This window comes from Aspergillus nomiae (assembly GCF_001204775.2).
Source record: "Aspergillus nomiae NRRL 13137 chromosome Unknown contig00200, whole genome shotgun sequence".
NCBI classification, from domain to species: domain Eukaryota; kingdom Fungi; phylum Ascomycota; class Eurotiomycetes; order Eurotiales; family Aspergillaceae; genus Aspergillus; species Aspergillus nomiae.
This window is the reverse complement of record NW_015378255.1, coordinates 24,683-41,378: the sequence shown is the minus strand read 5'-3', so window position 1 is coordinate 41,378 and position 16,696 is coordinate 24,683. Positions and strand designations below refer to the sequence as shown.

Sequence of the window (16,696 nt, the reverse complement as noted above, 5' to 3'; positions counted from 1 at the left end):
ATTAGGTTGTAGTTTCCGTGAGTACCGGAACTATTCGGCTGTTGTGAACTCACCTGATAATCTTGCGTCCAGTAGTAGCCTTTCAGCTAGCGTATATTGTAGCCATAGTGATATCAGAATACTTCCACCGTGGTGCCTGTATTGGGTGAGGCTATGACTCCCCACTGTGGTCCCTAGTGGCGTCTACTAGTGCGCGATTATCTAAAGATTACTGCCAGATATGCTATTATACTGCTATGGTAGCAAGCCTTTACGTGGCGAGTCTGACTGTGGGTTATGGCTTGTGAAGCCGGCTGTTGCTGGTCTATGCTGTTGGGCAGTCTCGATTAGCAAAACGGGTGTCGGAAAGGCTTGAGGGTTTAAACTCGTAGGATTATTTGAATTTCCATAAGTATAGTACTACACTCCAATATTATGGAACTATTGGGACTTACGTCTACGATTGTATGGGTCATGGGTGTAAATGCCGGTATATATATCTCGGGATGTATGTGTATACGTTGGAAATGCCACCAGATGGATTGAAGATATTCAATTGATTAATTTATGAGATAATCTTCTTGCATAGATATATTTACTGCATTTCTATGCATGTATCAAGGCCTTATTATTGTAGGCAATCTGGGTTCAAAGCCTTTGAGCACATAGGTTTCATAGTCAAGTGCCTTGCAAAACAGTGCAAACAGCTGCTTATAATTTTCAGCATCTCGTATTTCCAAGGCAGTTTGACCATGTGGCTAAGGCGACAGACTCGCATTCCTCTAATTGCTGGGTAGCTGGCATTTGTTTTGAAATTTTTTCAAGCCCCATATACCAAGCGACCCCTCTGCCCAGAGGACTTGCCAATCTGCGTACGGAGTGTAGGATAGGACTGAATTCACTGAAGAGCTTCTTGTGCGTGTCAATTTGGTCGACATGGTCGCTTTAGAGCGCTCCGAGGGTTCTTCTGTCCCCTTCATTCACGCATATCCCCACTGTTCTCTGAATATTTGTGCTGAGACACAGCGCGAAACCTTCCTAGTTAGACTACGGAAATCCCGGGGAGTCAGGGTTTCGGCATGGAGCCCGGAGGCATTTGAATCGGAGCTTCGGTTGACATCTCCCGTCATCCTTCGCATTCTCCGTGGGGTTTAAACCTGAAACTGCTGTCGCAGGTCTATTCTGTTTCATCCTCAAACAGAACTCCAGATATTTAATTAAACAGTGAAATTACGGTGAGAATCCTTTGGTCCAGAATATCCACCTGGTGTTCGTGTACCATACTATCGCCCGGATCCATAGCCGGAGACATGGAACAGTACTCCGGAGTATGTCAGTTATGGCAAAGACCATGCTCAGTCAATTGTAACTTGTGGAGGCGCTACCCATCTTGAATATACGTGACGATTGAATAGCATGTGTGAGCTATGCTAGTGTCTTCGTTTCCAGCCTCGGCTCATTTTGTTGTTGCGAGGACGATACATATCCTTTGAAGAAGTCATACACAAGGCGCAAAAAGCTGCTTCGAGTGCATCACAACATGGTCACGTTTCCGGATGTCAGCTGGCAAGGGCTCAGAATGTGATGCCCATTATCTTCATCAATGGTACTTCGAATATAGTATCCAAGCCCATCCCTCGGTCTGGCCCACTGTCGCACCATAGAGAGACATGAAGAGACCTTGTTAGCGTCGATGACGTTCAGAAAATTAAGCCCGCACCGGAGGTCTACAGCCCAGAGGATGGGAAAGTGCGTGCCAGAAATGAAAGACATTTGGGTGATCAGCTCCAATCCTTTCGGCATAATAGGGGCTCTCCACGTGGGCATGAAAGTCATTTGGATTGACCGGTCTGGGAAAAGATGGGCGGACAGTGCGGCGCCAGGCCTGGAACCGACAGCGGTTGTCAATAGCTTGGAGAAAATTCTACATGTCATGAACGACCGTACGGGTTAACTCGGTGGTTGTGGTTATTAGCCAATTTACACCAGGCAACGCAAAAATTAAGGGTGTACGCTGTAAATATTTCCAAACGCTCCACAAAAAGAAGAAGAATTTGGGGTAAGGCAGCAAGTTACTCTAACCTCCCATTTCCCCTCCAAGGGCCCATGGTGTTGTGAACCTCAGAGTGAATAGGGAGGTGTGTTCAGTTTAATTTTGGAAGAAGAAAAAAAATTCGTGGGCCGATGAAAAGAATTTCAATTTATAGCTGTGGCCCTGACCGCCCTGGCTTATCGATAAGATCATGTGCCTCGGATCTTGGTCCATAGCCGCAAGATATCCATGAAATCATCTCGTGTGACGAAGTACTATCGCTTCCGTCAGCGTGCTGATCCATCTCCTTAGCTTTAGTATAATAGATCTCAGCGTGGTTTCTTTTAGCGTGCACTCTGACTTGGCTTGTCGTTATGGCCCGATCGCTAGATCCTAGCAGAGCTGCTTGGCTGTATCCTCTTCGCGTCAGTGCAATGCTTGCTGCCTAGGTATACTTGGTTGTGACTACCCCGTACTGACGCATCTATCTAGGGTGTGTATTATTTCGCGTCGCATCGTTTCCTGTGGCCTTTGTTCAAGACTCGTCTAATTCCGATTGTTCTGCTTTCGGCGTTCATCTATGTGATTCTGTTCCTCTTTACCTATTTGCCCCAGGTCGCCTTTCTTTCTATCTTTCAAGGCCGTGGTGCTTGGGTCAATGGAGCAGTCCTGGTCTTAGGAGAAGGTGCTGCAATTGTGGCCGCACTATTCGAGGCCTTCTTTGTTGATGAAACCCTGGTGGATATCTTCGATGCCGTCCTAGTGAATGAGGGCCACGGGGAACTGGTCACCACTTCGCGGGTCCTATATCCGCAAGGCGATGATGTCGTCAAACGGCTGGGCAAGCCGATCCATAGTGCCGTCTATGCACCATTCTCTCTGCGACAGATCGTGGAGTTTGTTGTCCTCCTCCCTCTAAACTTTATTCCCGTGGCCGGGACGCCCATGTTTCTCTTGCTCACAGGGTATCGAGCGGGTCCGTTTCACCACTGGCGGTACTTCCAACTGTTAGATCTCTCGAAGCAGCAAAGAAAAGAGAAAATCCGCCGTCGCCAGTTGCAGTATACTACGTGAGTGTTGTTCGACCTTGCTGATCCACAGGGACTTGCTAACCATGGTCACGCCAGGTTTGGAACGGTTGCTCTGATCCTTCAGTTGGTCCCGCCCTTGTCTATGTTTTTCCTGATGTCGACTGCCGTTGGCTCAGCACTCTGGGCCGTGGATCTAGAGAACAAGCGCGATCTGATAGGGAGAGCGAGACCTGATGAAGCGGACGAGTATCATGACGGCAATACGATATAAACCTGTTTTGCCTAGAATTATTTCTTTCTTTGCTTTTTTGTTCTAGATGTTTCACCTTGTCTTTTCTGTTCTTTCTTTCTTTTTTTTCTGTTTACCATACGGGGACAGACACATATAAGAAACCGTTACCTGATTCGGACAGAAGACCGACTAAGTATTTGTCATCTAGTTTGGGTTGTTAGCTTGATAGTCGTCTTGTACTCTACTCTAGACTATTATCGTCCTCCCATTTAGAGTACGAGATTGAGGGGCTTTCCAGGGAGTGCTCAGTCCCCACCGATGATCCACCACCTTTTTTCTTGGACTCGGTGACTTGAGAGGTGGCGGACTGGGAACCCCTGAGCACTGCTAACGCAGCTAAGTGAAGGGTAGTAAACTCTGTTGACAGTGCTATCGACTGATTCAGCCAGTCAGTGCTCAAGCTTGGGTCCAGAATCACCCCATCCATTTATTTTTTCGTGCAGATAAGAAACCCTAAGGTGGAGATGGTCCAGAGCCAGCTATTGTATGGTTCGATCGCTCATTCGTCTTGACCAAATGCCGGCGGTGGATGTCCTGCGGCGGCACGTGACCGCCGCGGAGGCTCGACATTTGTTCGTGGAGACTCTGGAGAGTCCCATCCATCCTTCGACTGTTAGAACGGTCCGTGGCTATAAACTTCTTTTCAGCACAACGGGTTTATGCCCACTTTGGGAGGGGGAGTGCGCGAGCCAAGCATTTCTTGGCTCCACCACCATCGGTGAGGCACTTACCGGCTTGATTCATTTATTAGGCCCCGGGATTCCCAGGCACCGTACGGAATGCGACCATTTTTGAGGCTTAAGAGTCTAGCTAGCCGTTGAGCCCTTTTACTGTCTAATCACCGAGGCACGACTGCTTAATTTGTGCATCACCCGAAGAACGTCTGTGCAGATCGCCCCCGATCGTCCAATCTGCTGTCTGGAGATCACCTTCTGGGGTATCAGTCCGGGCAAGACATCGCAAATCCCAATCTGCTGCGCTCAGAGAATACCACAGACTGGTATCTTGGTATAAAGCCCAATGCCCTAGGCCCATGGATTCAACCCAAGCATGGAAACCGTCGCTACCTCACCTCTATACCCATGGACCAGAGAACCAGGCTGCGCAAGGCTTGTGATGCCTGCAGTATTCGAAAGGTGAAAGTGAGTAGCGAACGTGGTACCCTTTGGTCCGGAGACCGATCTAACGGACCCCAACCAGTGTGATACAAGCGGGCCGCCCTGTCGGTCGTGCGCAAGCTTGGATATCCCCTGTACTTATGAGCGACCAAGCAGGCGCCGTGGTCCTCCCAACCGTCATGCAGAAGCGCTTAAACGACAGAAGCTCACGGCATCGCCCGGTGGCTCCCCCACCCCGTCTGATCATACATCTCCAGAATCGACAGGGCTCTTGAACAGCCAACCTTTTCCGCCACCAGCAGTTTTCTCTTTGGAGCTGATTTGTCCGTTGTCTACTATACGACTCCTGATTGATGATTACTTCACCTACATCCACCCGCTAATACCCGTCCCTCATGAACCGACCTTTCGTGCTGCCCTTGATCGAAGAGAGGATGTCACCAACCGTACTTTCCTGGCCCTGGCGGCTCCATGATTGGGACTCTGGTGACTTCGTTTCCACGACGGCCGAGGCTTCATTTGAAGACCGCAGCCGAAAAGGCAGCGTATCCGCACTCCATGGCACTGGTCAAGAGATGTCGGGACGTAGCCGTCCAAGCAAGAGGCGCAGGGTATCTCGAACGGAGCCTGACGGTCTACGATGCAGCCATCGGCTATTTTCTGTCTATCTGTTCTGGATATATGTACAGTATGCGAACATGTCGCTCATATTTGTCCGAATGTTTGACAATACTGCATGTGTATGATTTATGCGGCCCTAGTACCCGAATTCGGACGATGAGTCCGCCGAGCCCAGACTCGTGCCTCTCGCAGGACCAACCCGGTCAGCCGGGAGAAGGTCAGCTTGACATCATTGAACAGGAACTTGGGCGGCGTTTGTTCTATGCTGTCTTAGTCGGTTACCGAACGCTGCAGCAGATGGGGTCAACGGACTCTACTTTTCATATACCCCCAGAAACCCCGACCGAGCGGTATCCCCCCTTACCCCTCGAAATAGATGATGAGTTTATTTTTCCGACTCATGTTGAACCTCAACCGGCAGACAGAGTTTCTCGCCTGGTGGGGTTCAACCTTAATGTCCGCGTATATAATTCATACAACCAAGTCTCGGCTTGGGAAGTGGCATTTGGGAGTGGCCAACCTTTTGACTGGGAACGGCAAAGGACTGCTGTCTGGGAAAGTCTACAGAAGGCCAAATCCGCCGTCGCTGACGTACCAAGAGAGCTTTCACTACAAGGTTCGGTATCGGGTCAGGGCCCTGGACCGAGCCCGACAGAGGATGAAAGGCGACACATCCAATACGAGATTCAGAAGGCAAACATTTACGCAAGCCAGCTAGGGACTCGGTCTTATCTGGTTGAGAAGTACTGGGCACTGTATGCCGCTTGGAAGGCATACCAAAAACGGGCTGAACAAGCGACGAATATCAGTTCATCGCCGGTCAAGCTCGAGGAAGACCAGTCCAGCGCGCTTGAGGCTGATGGGGACGCCCAATCGGATCATATTGGAGCTACGATGGCGGAAGAACGTCGAATTGTGATTCGTGATATGTTGGTGTTGATACGATCTATCAACGAAGTCAACATGGAGCCCAACGGGCTTAGCTTTGTATGTTATCCTTTCCCACGCCTCCTATGATAAGTCGGCTAACAGTGATATCTATAGACTGCCAAGGTCCGCCAGGTCGCCTCTACACTTCTTAATCTTCCCCACCCTAATATGGAACCGGCCGATTCCACCGCTTTGACAGCGGGGCCACACCCGCTGACCGTGGCTGAGGCGGAGTCTTATCTCCATGCCTTCATTGATACCCTCATGCGTCTGGAGGGAATGGCAGTTCCGAGCCCGTCAATAGCCACCGCCAGCCCACAGGCGAACGGCCGCTCAATGAGCTATCTCAGTGATATAGAACGCGACGAAGAGGAACTCCGCAAGTGGGCCAGTGTCAAGGAGTATCAAGCAAGGTTTGCAGCCGCAGGAGGATGGCTTTCAGAACTATGATCGGACGAGTGTTGTCTTCATTTTGTATATAATGTGTGTTCTCCTCTGGCTATATACACATGGAATGGCGTCTGGGCGAGTCTGACGGACGGGACGGAGTTGCTGATGAGGGTCTGATGTATATTCTTTTGGGTTGGCGTCATAGATATCCATCTGCGTATTCTACTCTGACTTGGAGCGTATCTTCGATAACTGCAAAAATAGAGAGGCTTCATTTGCCAGGAAGACCAGAGCATTCCAAAGAAAGTTCTCAAACCAAGCACAAATATTCGTGTCTTACTAGCCACTACACTGGTGGTTGGCGCGAGTCGATGTACCAAATAAGAGGCACAGTAGAGGGCTCGAGGAGGTGGAGGCTTGGGGAGGAGGCTGAGAGGAGGATTGAAGTTGTTTGGGGTTGAGCGTGAGGCTGCTTTGTATGATTTTGGGAAAATGAGGGTTTAGATTTAGGAATTAGATTGCATTGAATTAGAGGTTATCTTGGTTCTGACTAGCTAAAACGAATGTATTGTTACAATTTAATAGACAACGGGCGTATTATAGAAGAGAAGGAATGAGTGAGAGAGAGAGAGAGAGAGAGAGGATCTCATCAACCCGCAGTAGTCGTCACAGTCATCAACGTGGTTCTTGTCTCAACGGTCTTCTCAGTCACCGTCTTCGTCTCCGTCACGGTCAGAAACATCGGCGAAACAGGATTCACAACCAAAGAACTTCCATTATCAGGGCTGTCTGATACTGGAGCCGGTGCCTTCTTACTGGCGGTAGCCTGCGTAGCTGTTCGCTCACTTGGCACAGCGACAGATGTAGTAGTAGTGGTCGGCCTTGGCAATTCAACAGTGACGACTTTGGTCGCAGTACTGGTGGAATGGACGGTCACCAAGCCCGGGGCATGGGGGCTAACGGCATGGGTTGTTTGCGAGGTGGCCCAGGCAGGTGTTGTTACTTGGGGTACGCTTGTCGTCGACATTGATACTGTTCCCGTTGAGGGAATGTTATCGTCAGGGCTCAACGGGATCGTGATGTTCCGGCTTGTTGATTTCCCCGGTATAATTATTATGATTCCAGTCCCGGAGACTACCGTTCCTGTTACGTCCGGTACCGTGGGGCCCTTGGTTATTGGTATCCCGGTGGAAGGTGAGTGTGTGATTGATACCCGTGAAGCAGTCGGGGAGCGAGATATCGGAGTTGTGTGAGAGGCCGCCGCTGTGGGATGTACGGTCCATGTGTTGGATGTATGGGTGTTGCGGATTGTGCCCGAGGTCAAATGGACACTGGTATGACTGGACTGCGATGCAGTTGGACTCTGATGCGCTCCGGCAGATATACCAGGAGAACCGGCTCCTGGTAAGGTGCGGATCACACCGACGGTAGGGCTAGATGACGCTGTAGACCCAATGTTCGTGGCTGCCGTGGAGCCGCGGAAGAGATGTGATGATGTCTGTTTAATTGTAGAAGATTGGGCTGTCGTAGACCCAGGATGGCCAATGGCAGAGGGGCTTATAGGAGTTGCTGATACTGTGGGGGGCAGATGTGATGAAGGCCTTGCAGTCTTCCAGGTCGATGCACTGGCTCCAAATGGACTGGATGAGTGCGATGACGGTGTCCTGGAAGCAGTGGCTGTGGAGCTGCGGTGTCTATAGATGGTTGATGTGACTGTAGTTGTCGTGACCGTAGGCTCAGCTATCTCGCTCGATACAACAGCCGCGGAGCTGGCACGCACGACATCAGCTCTAGAGAGTGCGTCTGAGAGCAAGGTCGAATGTGTTGTATCTAATGTCTTGGAGATCGAGGCACGGGAGGTGCTATAACCATGAGCGAGGGTATTGGTTGTGGCTGTTTCAGATAGATGTGTAGCCGGTGCCGACGAGCTACTCGCGGCCATGTGCGATGATGTAAGTGTTGCCGATTCGCTCTCGGAAACTTCGTCTTCGTCTTCGTCAGCAATGAAATGGGAGCTCGACTCTGTCTGCATCGCCGTGGAGAATGTGCTAGCCGTAATACGTAAAGAGAAACTGCTGCCAGGCGTGGCAGAGGGATCTTGCAGATGGCGAGAAGTGACTGTAGAAGCGCCTAATACAGGTGACGATATTTTTTCTGTCTCATGATGCCTTCTTTCCAGCATTATTCGAGAATGAGCGATTGGACCTGCTGAGCAAAGCAAGGCAATAAAATGAATAACGAGAGTTGTATATATGAAATGCATCTTGTCGTCTGAGTTTCTAGGAGTCGAACAGAACGGTAGTATCCCTGTCTATCGATTAAGGAGAGGATGCGACGAGATTATCATTAGACCAAATCGGCATGACAAGTGGCAATTAAGTGAAGTCAGGTCAGAGCAGACAATCACACATATTAGCGGGAATAACGAATGGAAGACGTGAAAGAACGACAAAAGATAAAGGGAAACAGACGCTCTAGACAATGCAGGACCACGTAAGGAAGAGAAAAGACTCTTAAACAATGCGGTCCTTTTGTTGGGCCGGAGCGTCATGGCCGGCAAATGTCGTTGACGCGATGGAACCAAGGCAACAGAAACACATTGAAGCTCCTTTGGATTCAGCATGTCTCAAACTGGCCTGCATGACTTGAGATGGTTGGTATTTTACTGGATGGATTGGCGCGCGACAAAGCAATTGTTCTTCACCAAAGCGCCGAGTGTGGAGCGGCAGTGTTGATTGGCGCTGACGCTTCAAAGCATCCCTTTCTGAAACGAGGTGGCTCAATACCGGTCCTTTTCATAATAGGCCGGCGAAAATGGGTCTTGGGATAAGTGAGTTGTGCTTCGCTGTATGAGTGAGGTTGGATCCGAGTCTTTCGGTGAGGCTGGCGATGTTTGTACTTGATTAGGGCTGAGTTCCACCACAACCTGTTGTCGGTCTACGGTGATATCCTACTTACGAGGTCCAAGAAGTGTAGAACGATGGTCTTTCATATTTCCATTACCTCGCATTTTTGAAGGGGTGTGAAAATGAGAACTACTTGCATTTGTTCCTGCTGCACTCCTGACGAATCAGTTGTAGACTCTGACACGTTTGAGCAGCCACCGAAAGACATGAGTTCTTCCTGACAGTTACTGCGCCCCTTCTAGCTCTTTAAATTATCTCGCAAAGCCGATAATAGCCATCTTTCTCCGTTCTGACATCTGGAGTCGCCAGACAATGGTGAAGGCTGCTGAACCCAAAGAAATAATTAATAAAAATAAAAATAAAAATTTGATTGATACATTGGCCCCCTAACCATATTGCCAGCTTTTATGCCGTTCGCATTGGCTCCAGCGGCCTTCAGCGCTGCAAACCCCATAGTTATCTGTCTTCTCTCCGCTGAAGACTAGACCAGCATAGGAAATCACTTCTGAGCATCGCGACTACACGAGAAAGAATCATGGTTCCCAGAGTTACGACCAAGCCATTCAGAATTGTGCTAGTCCTCCTCGGACGGCTCTGGAAGCGCGACCAACTTCCAAGTTGCGTGCATGTATCTGCCCAGCGATGCTAAAGCGTCCGATCAACGAGAACTCGGCCGTGAAGTGGACTCGGTGGAGTTTAATTTGTGAGTAATCGAGAGAGTATAAATCAATGTCACGGTCATTCGGCCGATAAGTTACGCGCTCTTGAATCTTAATCAATATTAGTGCTATATTCTGATGTCCGCATCATATCCATGGTTGGCCGGGTTTTGATACCATACCCACTCACTAAGTCCTGTCCAGGACGCGGCCCCTTCATGACATGTGAGATTCCCTGCAACATCTACATCCGGCCGATACAGTACTCTTCGGCTTTGGAGACTCCACCCAGACCGTGAACCAGAGCTCTCGCTGCAAGGTCTTCTCGGGTGATAGTGCATGGCCCGGCCCTCGCATATGGGACCTTGTCAACCAAGTCACTAGCGGTGCAGTGGTCAAGTTTGTTCCTCGTGCTTCGTCTTGCTATCATGGTACGTCCCGTCTTATAATGCATCAGGCATCGACTCGACCGGCGCCGTATTCAAAATCGGTACCAGTAGGCAAGCCTATGAGATCTACAAAGCTGATAAGGTAGATCATATCGAAAACTCAAAGAGATTCAAATCATACCATACCCCAATATTGGCAAAGCAGATTATCATACAACTCAAGTCAATCAGGGCGGCGAATTTTCCACCTGTCAAATGGACTTTTCACTACATCGAGAGATGATAGAAAGACATTACAATATTCCCTCAATTTCCAATTAGATTCGTTCCAGATAACACATTTAAACCGTCATCTATACACTTACGGGTGGAGCTATATGACGATCATACTATAGGGTGTATAGGAAGTCCACTTTGGGCTATTTTTGGCATATTACTCGGCGTGTACGCTGCTGAGGTTTTTGAGTCCTTGCTAGATTGGACACGATGGTGAATAATTGCCCAGATGTAAGGTAGCTTCAGAATCTCATTGCCTCGACAGCATACAAATAATACCTTGTGATAAATGACTCTACTTCGGCTACTGTTCTAGTAAAGACGAATAATTCAATGCATCATGAATTGCTGTCGCGCTGTCTTTGCCAGCTAAGCTGTGTGACTAGTTTTTCGGAGGATATGTTATGTTCCTCGGTATGTGCAAAAACAACTGAGTTTATGCAAGATGTAAGGAGCAACTGGCATAAGGCTATGTCAGGAAATGATTGCCAGTAATATTCCGATTAGTGATTAGCGAAGGATCTCGGGATCCATGTCGGAAAATAAAAACCAGAAAAGAGAGATAGGAGAAAAAGCAAACAGGAAAAATAAGAAAAAAAAGGGGGGGGGCGTTTTGCTCTTCTATGTGATTATAGGGTATGCCACTCTCACACCGGATGAATCAGGCTATGTAAAAATATGTTCTGTATAGCATCAGTTCAACCTCACTACAAGTACTATCCAACTCCTTGAATCCTTTCAAAGATGGTTCTTTCCCGTATTCACAGACGATCACGACGACTTTCCCCAGGAAACTACAAGTCCACAACAAGCTCGGAGGCGCCCGTCTTGGCCCACTGCTCAATTGACCTTTGGAGGATCGGCAGTGACGGATGGCCCCTTTCACTAATATGGAGTCGCTAAACGAGAACTAGTCTCGGAAGGGTTAGAGATGGCTATATCCCCGCCCTATGGAATGGTCTATCACAATGCTCATCATTGCTTTTGTGATGCGCTGTTGCATTCCATCTGGTGCCTGTTAAGTACGACTCCCTACTTAGGGTTCAGGCGAGCGGGGGATGAAGAGGACGTTCCCAATTCAGGTTAGGGCGGGCAAGTCATCATCCAAACCCCAAACTACGGCCAGACGATGTCACCCTTCCTTCAACTCTACACCAATCGCACGGTTTCCTCCCCTTCCTTCCGGGATGCGACAACTGGATATTGATTTGTGATCGCTTGACTTATTCCTATACTCGGTCATGCGCATGCAGAGTGATCGACTCGCCTCGGCTTGAAGCGATTCACAGGGATATTCGGATAAAAAGGTCCGATATCCCCTTTGGCTGCGAACGCTTCTTAATGTCGTAACCCTTTGTCTGTTATTTCAACCATAACATCTTCAATATGGCGAATGCGAGGTTGGGTGTCGTAGCCTCGGGAACCTTTATAGCAGCGCTGCTCCTGCTGTTGCTGTTTTCTGTCGTATCAGATTCCAACCAACCACCCGTTGTCGATAGCAGGTATAAATGGGCCGACAGAAATACTGAATTCGCGTCCGATGACAGCGTTTTCTTACTAGGAGCTGGTAGAGCGGACATTACTGGGTAATCTTATTCTCTTTTTTTCCTGCCCACCCCCTTTGTCGCTTGGTTCTTCCTCTTTTCAATGGTAATGCCTCAAAGGTCCATTAACATCTTTAAACTAGGCCTGTTGTTGAGATCGGATTTGGCGGCTACGCCAGCTTGGAACAGATTGGAACTGGCCTACGACAGAGAATCTACTCTCGTGCTTTCATAGTCGCAAATCCTAACCGCCCGAAGGATACCTTCATCTATCTAATTATAGACTCGCTGACAGGTGACACTGCTGTGCGACATGGAGTCCTCGAAGGCCTTGCTAGCCTTGGCGGTGAATTTGCAGACTATGGTGAGCACAACGTAGCCTTTACAGGAACCCACTCCCACTCAGGGCCGGGTGCGTGGATGAATTATCTCCTCCCTCAGATTCCCAATAAGGGATTCGACAAGCAGAGTTACCAGGCAATTGTCGATGGTGTTTTGCTTTCGATCAAACGAGCCCATCAAAGTATAGCGCCGGGACGCCTGAGCTTTGGCTCCATAGACATTGAAAATGCGAACATCAACCGAAGCCCGTATAGCTACGATCACAATCCGGAAGAAGAGAAAGCGCGATACTCAGACAGTGTGGACAAGACCATGACGCTTCTGAGGTTCGATCGAGCAACAGATAATAAAACGACGGCCGTTCTGACATTCTTCCCAGTGCATGGCACTTCCATGTATAACAACAATACATTAGTAACTGGTGACAACAAAGGAGTTGCGGCATGGCTTTTTGAAAGAAGTGTCCAGGCCGACAAAAAGTTCGCTGACGATTTCGTTGCTGGCTTTTCCCAATCGAATGTCGGAGACACGAGTCCGAACGTCTTGGGAGCATGGTGTGAAGATGGCTCTGGGCAGAAGTGCCGATATGAAGACAGTACATGTGGTGGTACAATGGAAGATTGTCGTGGCCGTGGGCCCTACTTCCGCGAAAAGGACAACGGTGCCAAGAGCTGTTTCGAAATCGGGAAGCTTCAATATGAGGCTGCCAGAAAGCTCTATGCCCAGCTGGACTCTAATCCCACTCAAATTCTCAAGAGCTCTGATGTCCACGCCTTCCACGTGTACCAGGATCTCTCCGATTACACCTTTATCTCGCCGTTTAATTCAAGCACTCTGAAGACATGCTCGGCAGCTCTCGGCTTCTCATTTGCTGCCGGTACTACTGATGGGCCGGGCATGTTTGACTTTACCCAAAACAGCAGTGGACCGGCAGAGAAAAATCCATTGTGGTATGTTGCTCGTGCCTTCGTTCACGAACCAACCAAGGAGCAGAAAGCGTGCCAAGCGCCGAAAGAGATCCTCTTAGATGTGGGAGCAGCAACGCTGCCGTATGCGTGGACACCAAATATTGTTGATATCCAGGTTCTGAGGGTTGGTCAGCTGTTTATCATCATCTCAACCAGCGAGGCCACGACTATGTCTGGACGGCGTTGGAAAGAAGCCATCGCAAAATCCGCGAAAGACGTGCTTTCGGTGGCAAATCCCTTGGTGGTCTTGGGTGCTCCGTCGAATAGCTATGCTCATTACGTGGCGACTGAGGAAGAATACCATGTACAACGCTATGAGGGTGCTTCGACTCTTTACGGTCCCAACACTCTCGCGGCATATATTAACCTCACACTCACATACCTGCCCTATCTCGGTGACAGCTCCAGCTTGCCACCACTAAATTCCGACGTGAAACCTCCTATCAACACGGATAAGTCTTTATCATTTATTCCAGGCGTCGTGTACGATGGTAGCCCCATCGGTAAAACGTTCGGTGATGTCATTTCGTCCGTTGACAATGCCACGTATGGACCTGGTGACACTGTGAATGCTACCTTCATTGGAGCTAACCCTCGGAACAATCTACGTCAAGAATCCACATTCGCGGCGGTTGAGCGACAGAAGCCCGGAACTGACACCTGGGAGGTTGTACGGACTGACCGAGATTGGAACCTTGTTTACAATTGGAAGAGAACGGATGTGGTTCTGGGCCACAGCGAGGTTACAATCCAGTGGCAGATAGAGGATGACTATTATAACGTTGGAAACCCCACCTCCCTCAAGGACGGAACCTATCGCCTGCATTATTATGGAGACTTCAAGACCATCAAAGGTGACATCGGGGGTTTCGAAGGAATAAGTGGCTCCTTCACGGTGGCAACAAGCTAAGAACTATATATCTGAACCTTTTGGACTCAGGGATATAGACATCGCATCTTCATCCGTTGCCTTTCCTGGAGCAACTGGATTAGAGTTGCATGTCAGTAATGTTAATACATAGCTTTCATCAAAGCTTGGGATCTTTTCTCTGTGGCTTACAGACTTCTACACATGCTGGTGTAAATACTTTGGTTAGTGGGGGAATTTAGGAAACACGCTCTTTTTAATTCATGCAAATGTATATCGGTCATTCAGAATAATTAATGATGGTTAGCATAATAGCCTTCCAGGGTGCGCCAGCGAAAAAGTTATCAGATGATGATTCGGCATTGCAGTTTGTGCTGAAGAAAGTTGCTGTTTGACGACCCCAAGGGTATCGAGCAGATCGTAGTCAGTCTGACATTAAAGGTAAGGCAAAGATCATTACAAAGTGTGGACTTTGTGGTAGATGGTGGAAGAATCGTCTGCGGCGAGCTAAATGGTGCATGCACACATTCTAGCATCACGTATGTGTACGTTCTGGAAGAATAGATAGCAAGGCCCTAAAAGTGATATCTTTCTATGCATTTTCGTCAAACTAACTTTGCTTTCTAGTAGATCAAAAGGAAAACAGGGCGTTTTTCTGCCTCTAGGAGTATTCGAGAGCTGAGTTCAATACTCTCGTCCAAGATCTAACATCCCACCGAACCCCAAATTGATACATCACAAGATGTCTTGGGGTTTCTAATTTGACCACGCATTTACTAATGAGACCGTCATAATCATCACCCTCACATTGCCCTTTTTACTCATCATTAAAGCTCTAAAAATTGGCAAAACATCAAGCTGGTGTTAGGGCTCCGATTAGTCATCAGTTAGAGTGAGCTATTGATTCACCGCCCGGCAGAAAAAGATGAAGGTTGGCAGTAACCTCAACCTCATCTATACAGACTTACTACTCTTCGGCAGAGAGCTTCCCATTTCAGTTTGAGTTTATACCAGCAATTGATTTAGACCGCTTACCTCCCCTATTCAATCAATCCAATATGCCTCTCATCAATGAGTCCCATGACTCTCTCCCTTGTAGGTCTCGTCCCTACCAGCGAACTCTCTCCTTCTAACAATCAACTCTTCTAGACATCGATGCAGAACCTTCCGCCCAGGCTCGAGCTAATGCCCAGAAGCTCATCGCCTTAGAGCTTCCTGCTGACTACTCGTCGACAATTCATCCTTCCATCCCCGCATTCCCCGAATCCCAGTTTTCCCCCCTCGTGCAACAGGAGGTCGAACGGAAGGCTGCTGGATTGCCCTTGACCGGTGGAATTGATCTTTCACGCTATGAAGCTCCTGAGCCACCAACCAGATCCTCCGAGGCGGGGCCAAACGCGACCCCCAATCTTGACGAGTGGTGCCAAGCCTTGCAGAAGGCCTACACGGCTAGCTCTCATTTGTCCATGAGGCGGGATAATCTGACGCTCCTGGAAGAGAATGGCAAGAACGCGTGCTGATTGGCAACTCTCAACTGGAGGATGTCTTACGAGGACTTGAGAGGGAATTGGCCGAGACTAAGGAAGCTGCGGAGACGGTGAACAAGGAGAGGAAGATCGCTCAAGAGTCCAGCAAAGGAGAGCTTGTGGGGCTGGAAGAAACATGGAAAAGAGGCGTTGGTGCGATTCTCGATGTTGAATTGGCCTCGGAGAATCTGCGGCTGCAAATCCTGGAGCAGCGACGTCAGCTTGCGCAGCAGCACGCTCGGTAGTTGCGTTTCTTAGTCTACTTTGAGGATTCCCTGCAGTTCCTGATGCGGGGCCCGGAAACACCGGGCGCAGAGGTCACATCATATTATCACACCCAAGCAACTTCTATGTCCAGATGGCTGATCATCCTTGACTCAACCCTCCTGTTGATTTATGATTCTTATACCCTTGCATCTGAATGGCTGCTATATTTGGTGGTGTCGCCTTCCATTCTCTTTGTTGAGGCTGTCCAGTTCGAATTTCACAGGCAATGATTCTGGAACAGCGTCCATCTATCAAATCCCACGAGAACAGAGACATGTGGGTCTCTCTTTGAAAGCCAAGAAACGAGTCCGGGGTAGCAATGGATGGAAAAATCACAGGTGCATTAGCGTGAATCATCTCCGCTCGGGATTTGCAACGGTTGAAAGGGATCTGGTGGTTGGCGTCCGCCGCTACAGCATTCTGAGGATCTTGTGCGGGGAAATCCTCGAAAGAGTAATGACCTTTAGCTTCATTTTTAGCTTCAAGGTTCCTTTCCCCACATGCGGCCAACTCACGCTCAGCGCTAGTGACAAACTCTGCTATTCATACTCGGGTCGA

The 16,696-nt window shown here is 48.9% G+C and overlaps 6 protein-coding genes across 6 annotated transcripts; 5 read left to right on the top strand and 1 right to left on the bottom strand.

The window, feature by feature from the left end:
* Positions 1 to 2,385: 2,385 nt before the first annotated feature.
* On the top strand, positions 2,386 to 3,369 carry ANOM_007317 (EI24 domain-containing protein; the record flags this gene model as incomplete). The annotated part of the gene is made up of 3 exons (XM_015552573.1): positions 2,386 to 2,436; positions 2,504 to 3,081; positions 3,139 to 3,369. The coding sequence occupies 3 exons, from the start codon at positions 2,386 to 2,388 to the stop codon at positions 3,311 to 3,313; spliced, it is 804 nt and encodes a 267-aa protein (XP_015405482.1). The 3' UTR covers positions 3,314 to 3,369.
* Positions 3,370 to 3,850: 481 nt separating this feature from the next.
* Positions 3,851 to 4,927, top strand: ANOM_007316 (uncharacterized protein; the record flags this gene model as incomplete). The annotated part of the gene is made up of 3 exons (XM_015552572.1): positions 3,851 to 4,106; positions 4,226 to 4,476; positions 4,535 to 4,927. The coding sequence occupies 3 exons, from the start codon at positions 3,851 to 3,853 to the stop codon at positions 4,925 to 4,927; spliced, it is 900 nt and encodes a 299-aa protein (XP_015405481.1).
* A 302-nt stretch (positions 4,928 to 5,229) lies between these two features.
* ANOM_007315 (uncharacterized protein) lies at positions 5,230 to 6,453 on the top strand (the record flags this gene model as incomplete). The annotated part of the gene is made up of 2 exons (XM_015552571.1): positions 5,230 to 6,060; positions 6,118 to 6,453. The coding sequence occupies 2 exons, from the start codon at positions 5,230 to 5,232 to the stop codon at positions 6,451 to 6,453; spliced, it is 1,167 nt and encodes a 388-aa protein (XP_015405484.1).
* A 589-nt stretch (positions 6,454 to 7,042) lies between these two features.
* Positions 7,043 to 8,425, bottom strand: ANOM_007314 (uncharacterized protein; the record flags this gene model as incomplete). The annotated part of the gene is made up of 1 exon (XM_015552570.1): positions 7,043 to 8,425. The coding sequence occupies one exon, from the start codon at positions 8,423 to 8,425 to the stop codon at positions 7,043 to 7,045; it is 1,383 nt and encodes a 460-aa protein (XP_015405483.1).
* Positions 8,426 to 11,672: 3,247 nt separating this feature from the next.
* ANOM_007313 (neutral/alkaline ceramidase) lies at positions 11,673 to 14,387 on the top strand (the record flags this gene model as incomplete). Its single annotated transcript, XM_015552569.1, has 2 exons — positions 11,673 to 12,209; positions 12,311 to 14,387. Exons 1-2 carry the CDS (start codon positions 12,010 to 12,012, stop codon positions 14,385 to 14,387), a joined length of 2,277 nt encoding a protein of 758 aa, XP_015405478.1. The 5' UTR covers positions 11,673 to 12,009.
* A 1,016-nt stretch (positions 14,388 to 15,403) lies between these two features.
* On the top strand, positions 15,404 to 16,116 carry ANOM_007312 (pre-mRNA-splicing factor SPF27 family protein; the record flags this gene model as incomplete). The annotated part of the gene is made up of 3 exons (XM_015552568.1): positions 15,404 to 15,440; positions 15,495 to 15,807; positions 15,843 to 16,116. 3 exons carry the CDS (start codon positions 15,404 to 15,406, stop codon positions 16,114 to 16,116), a joined length of 624 nt encoding a protein of 207 aa, XP_015405477.1.
* Positions 16,117 to 16,696: the final 580 nt, after the last annotated feature.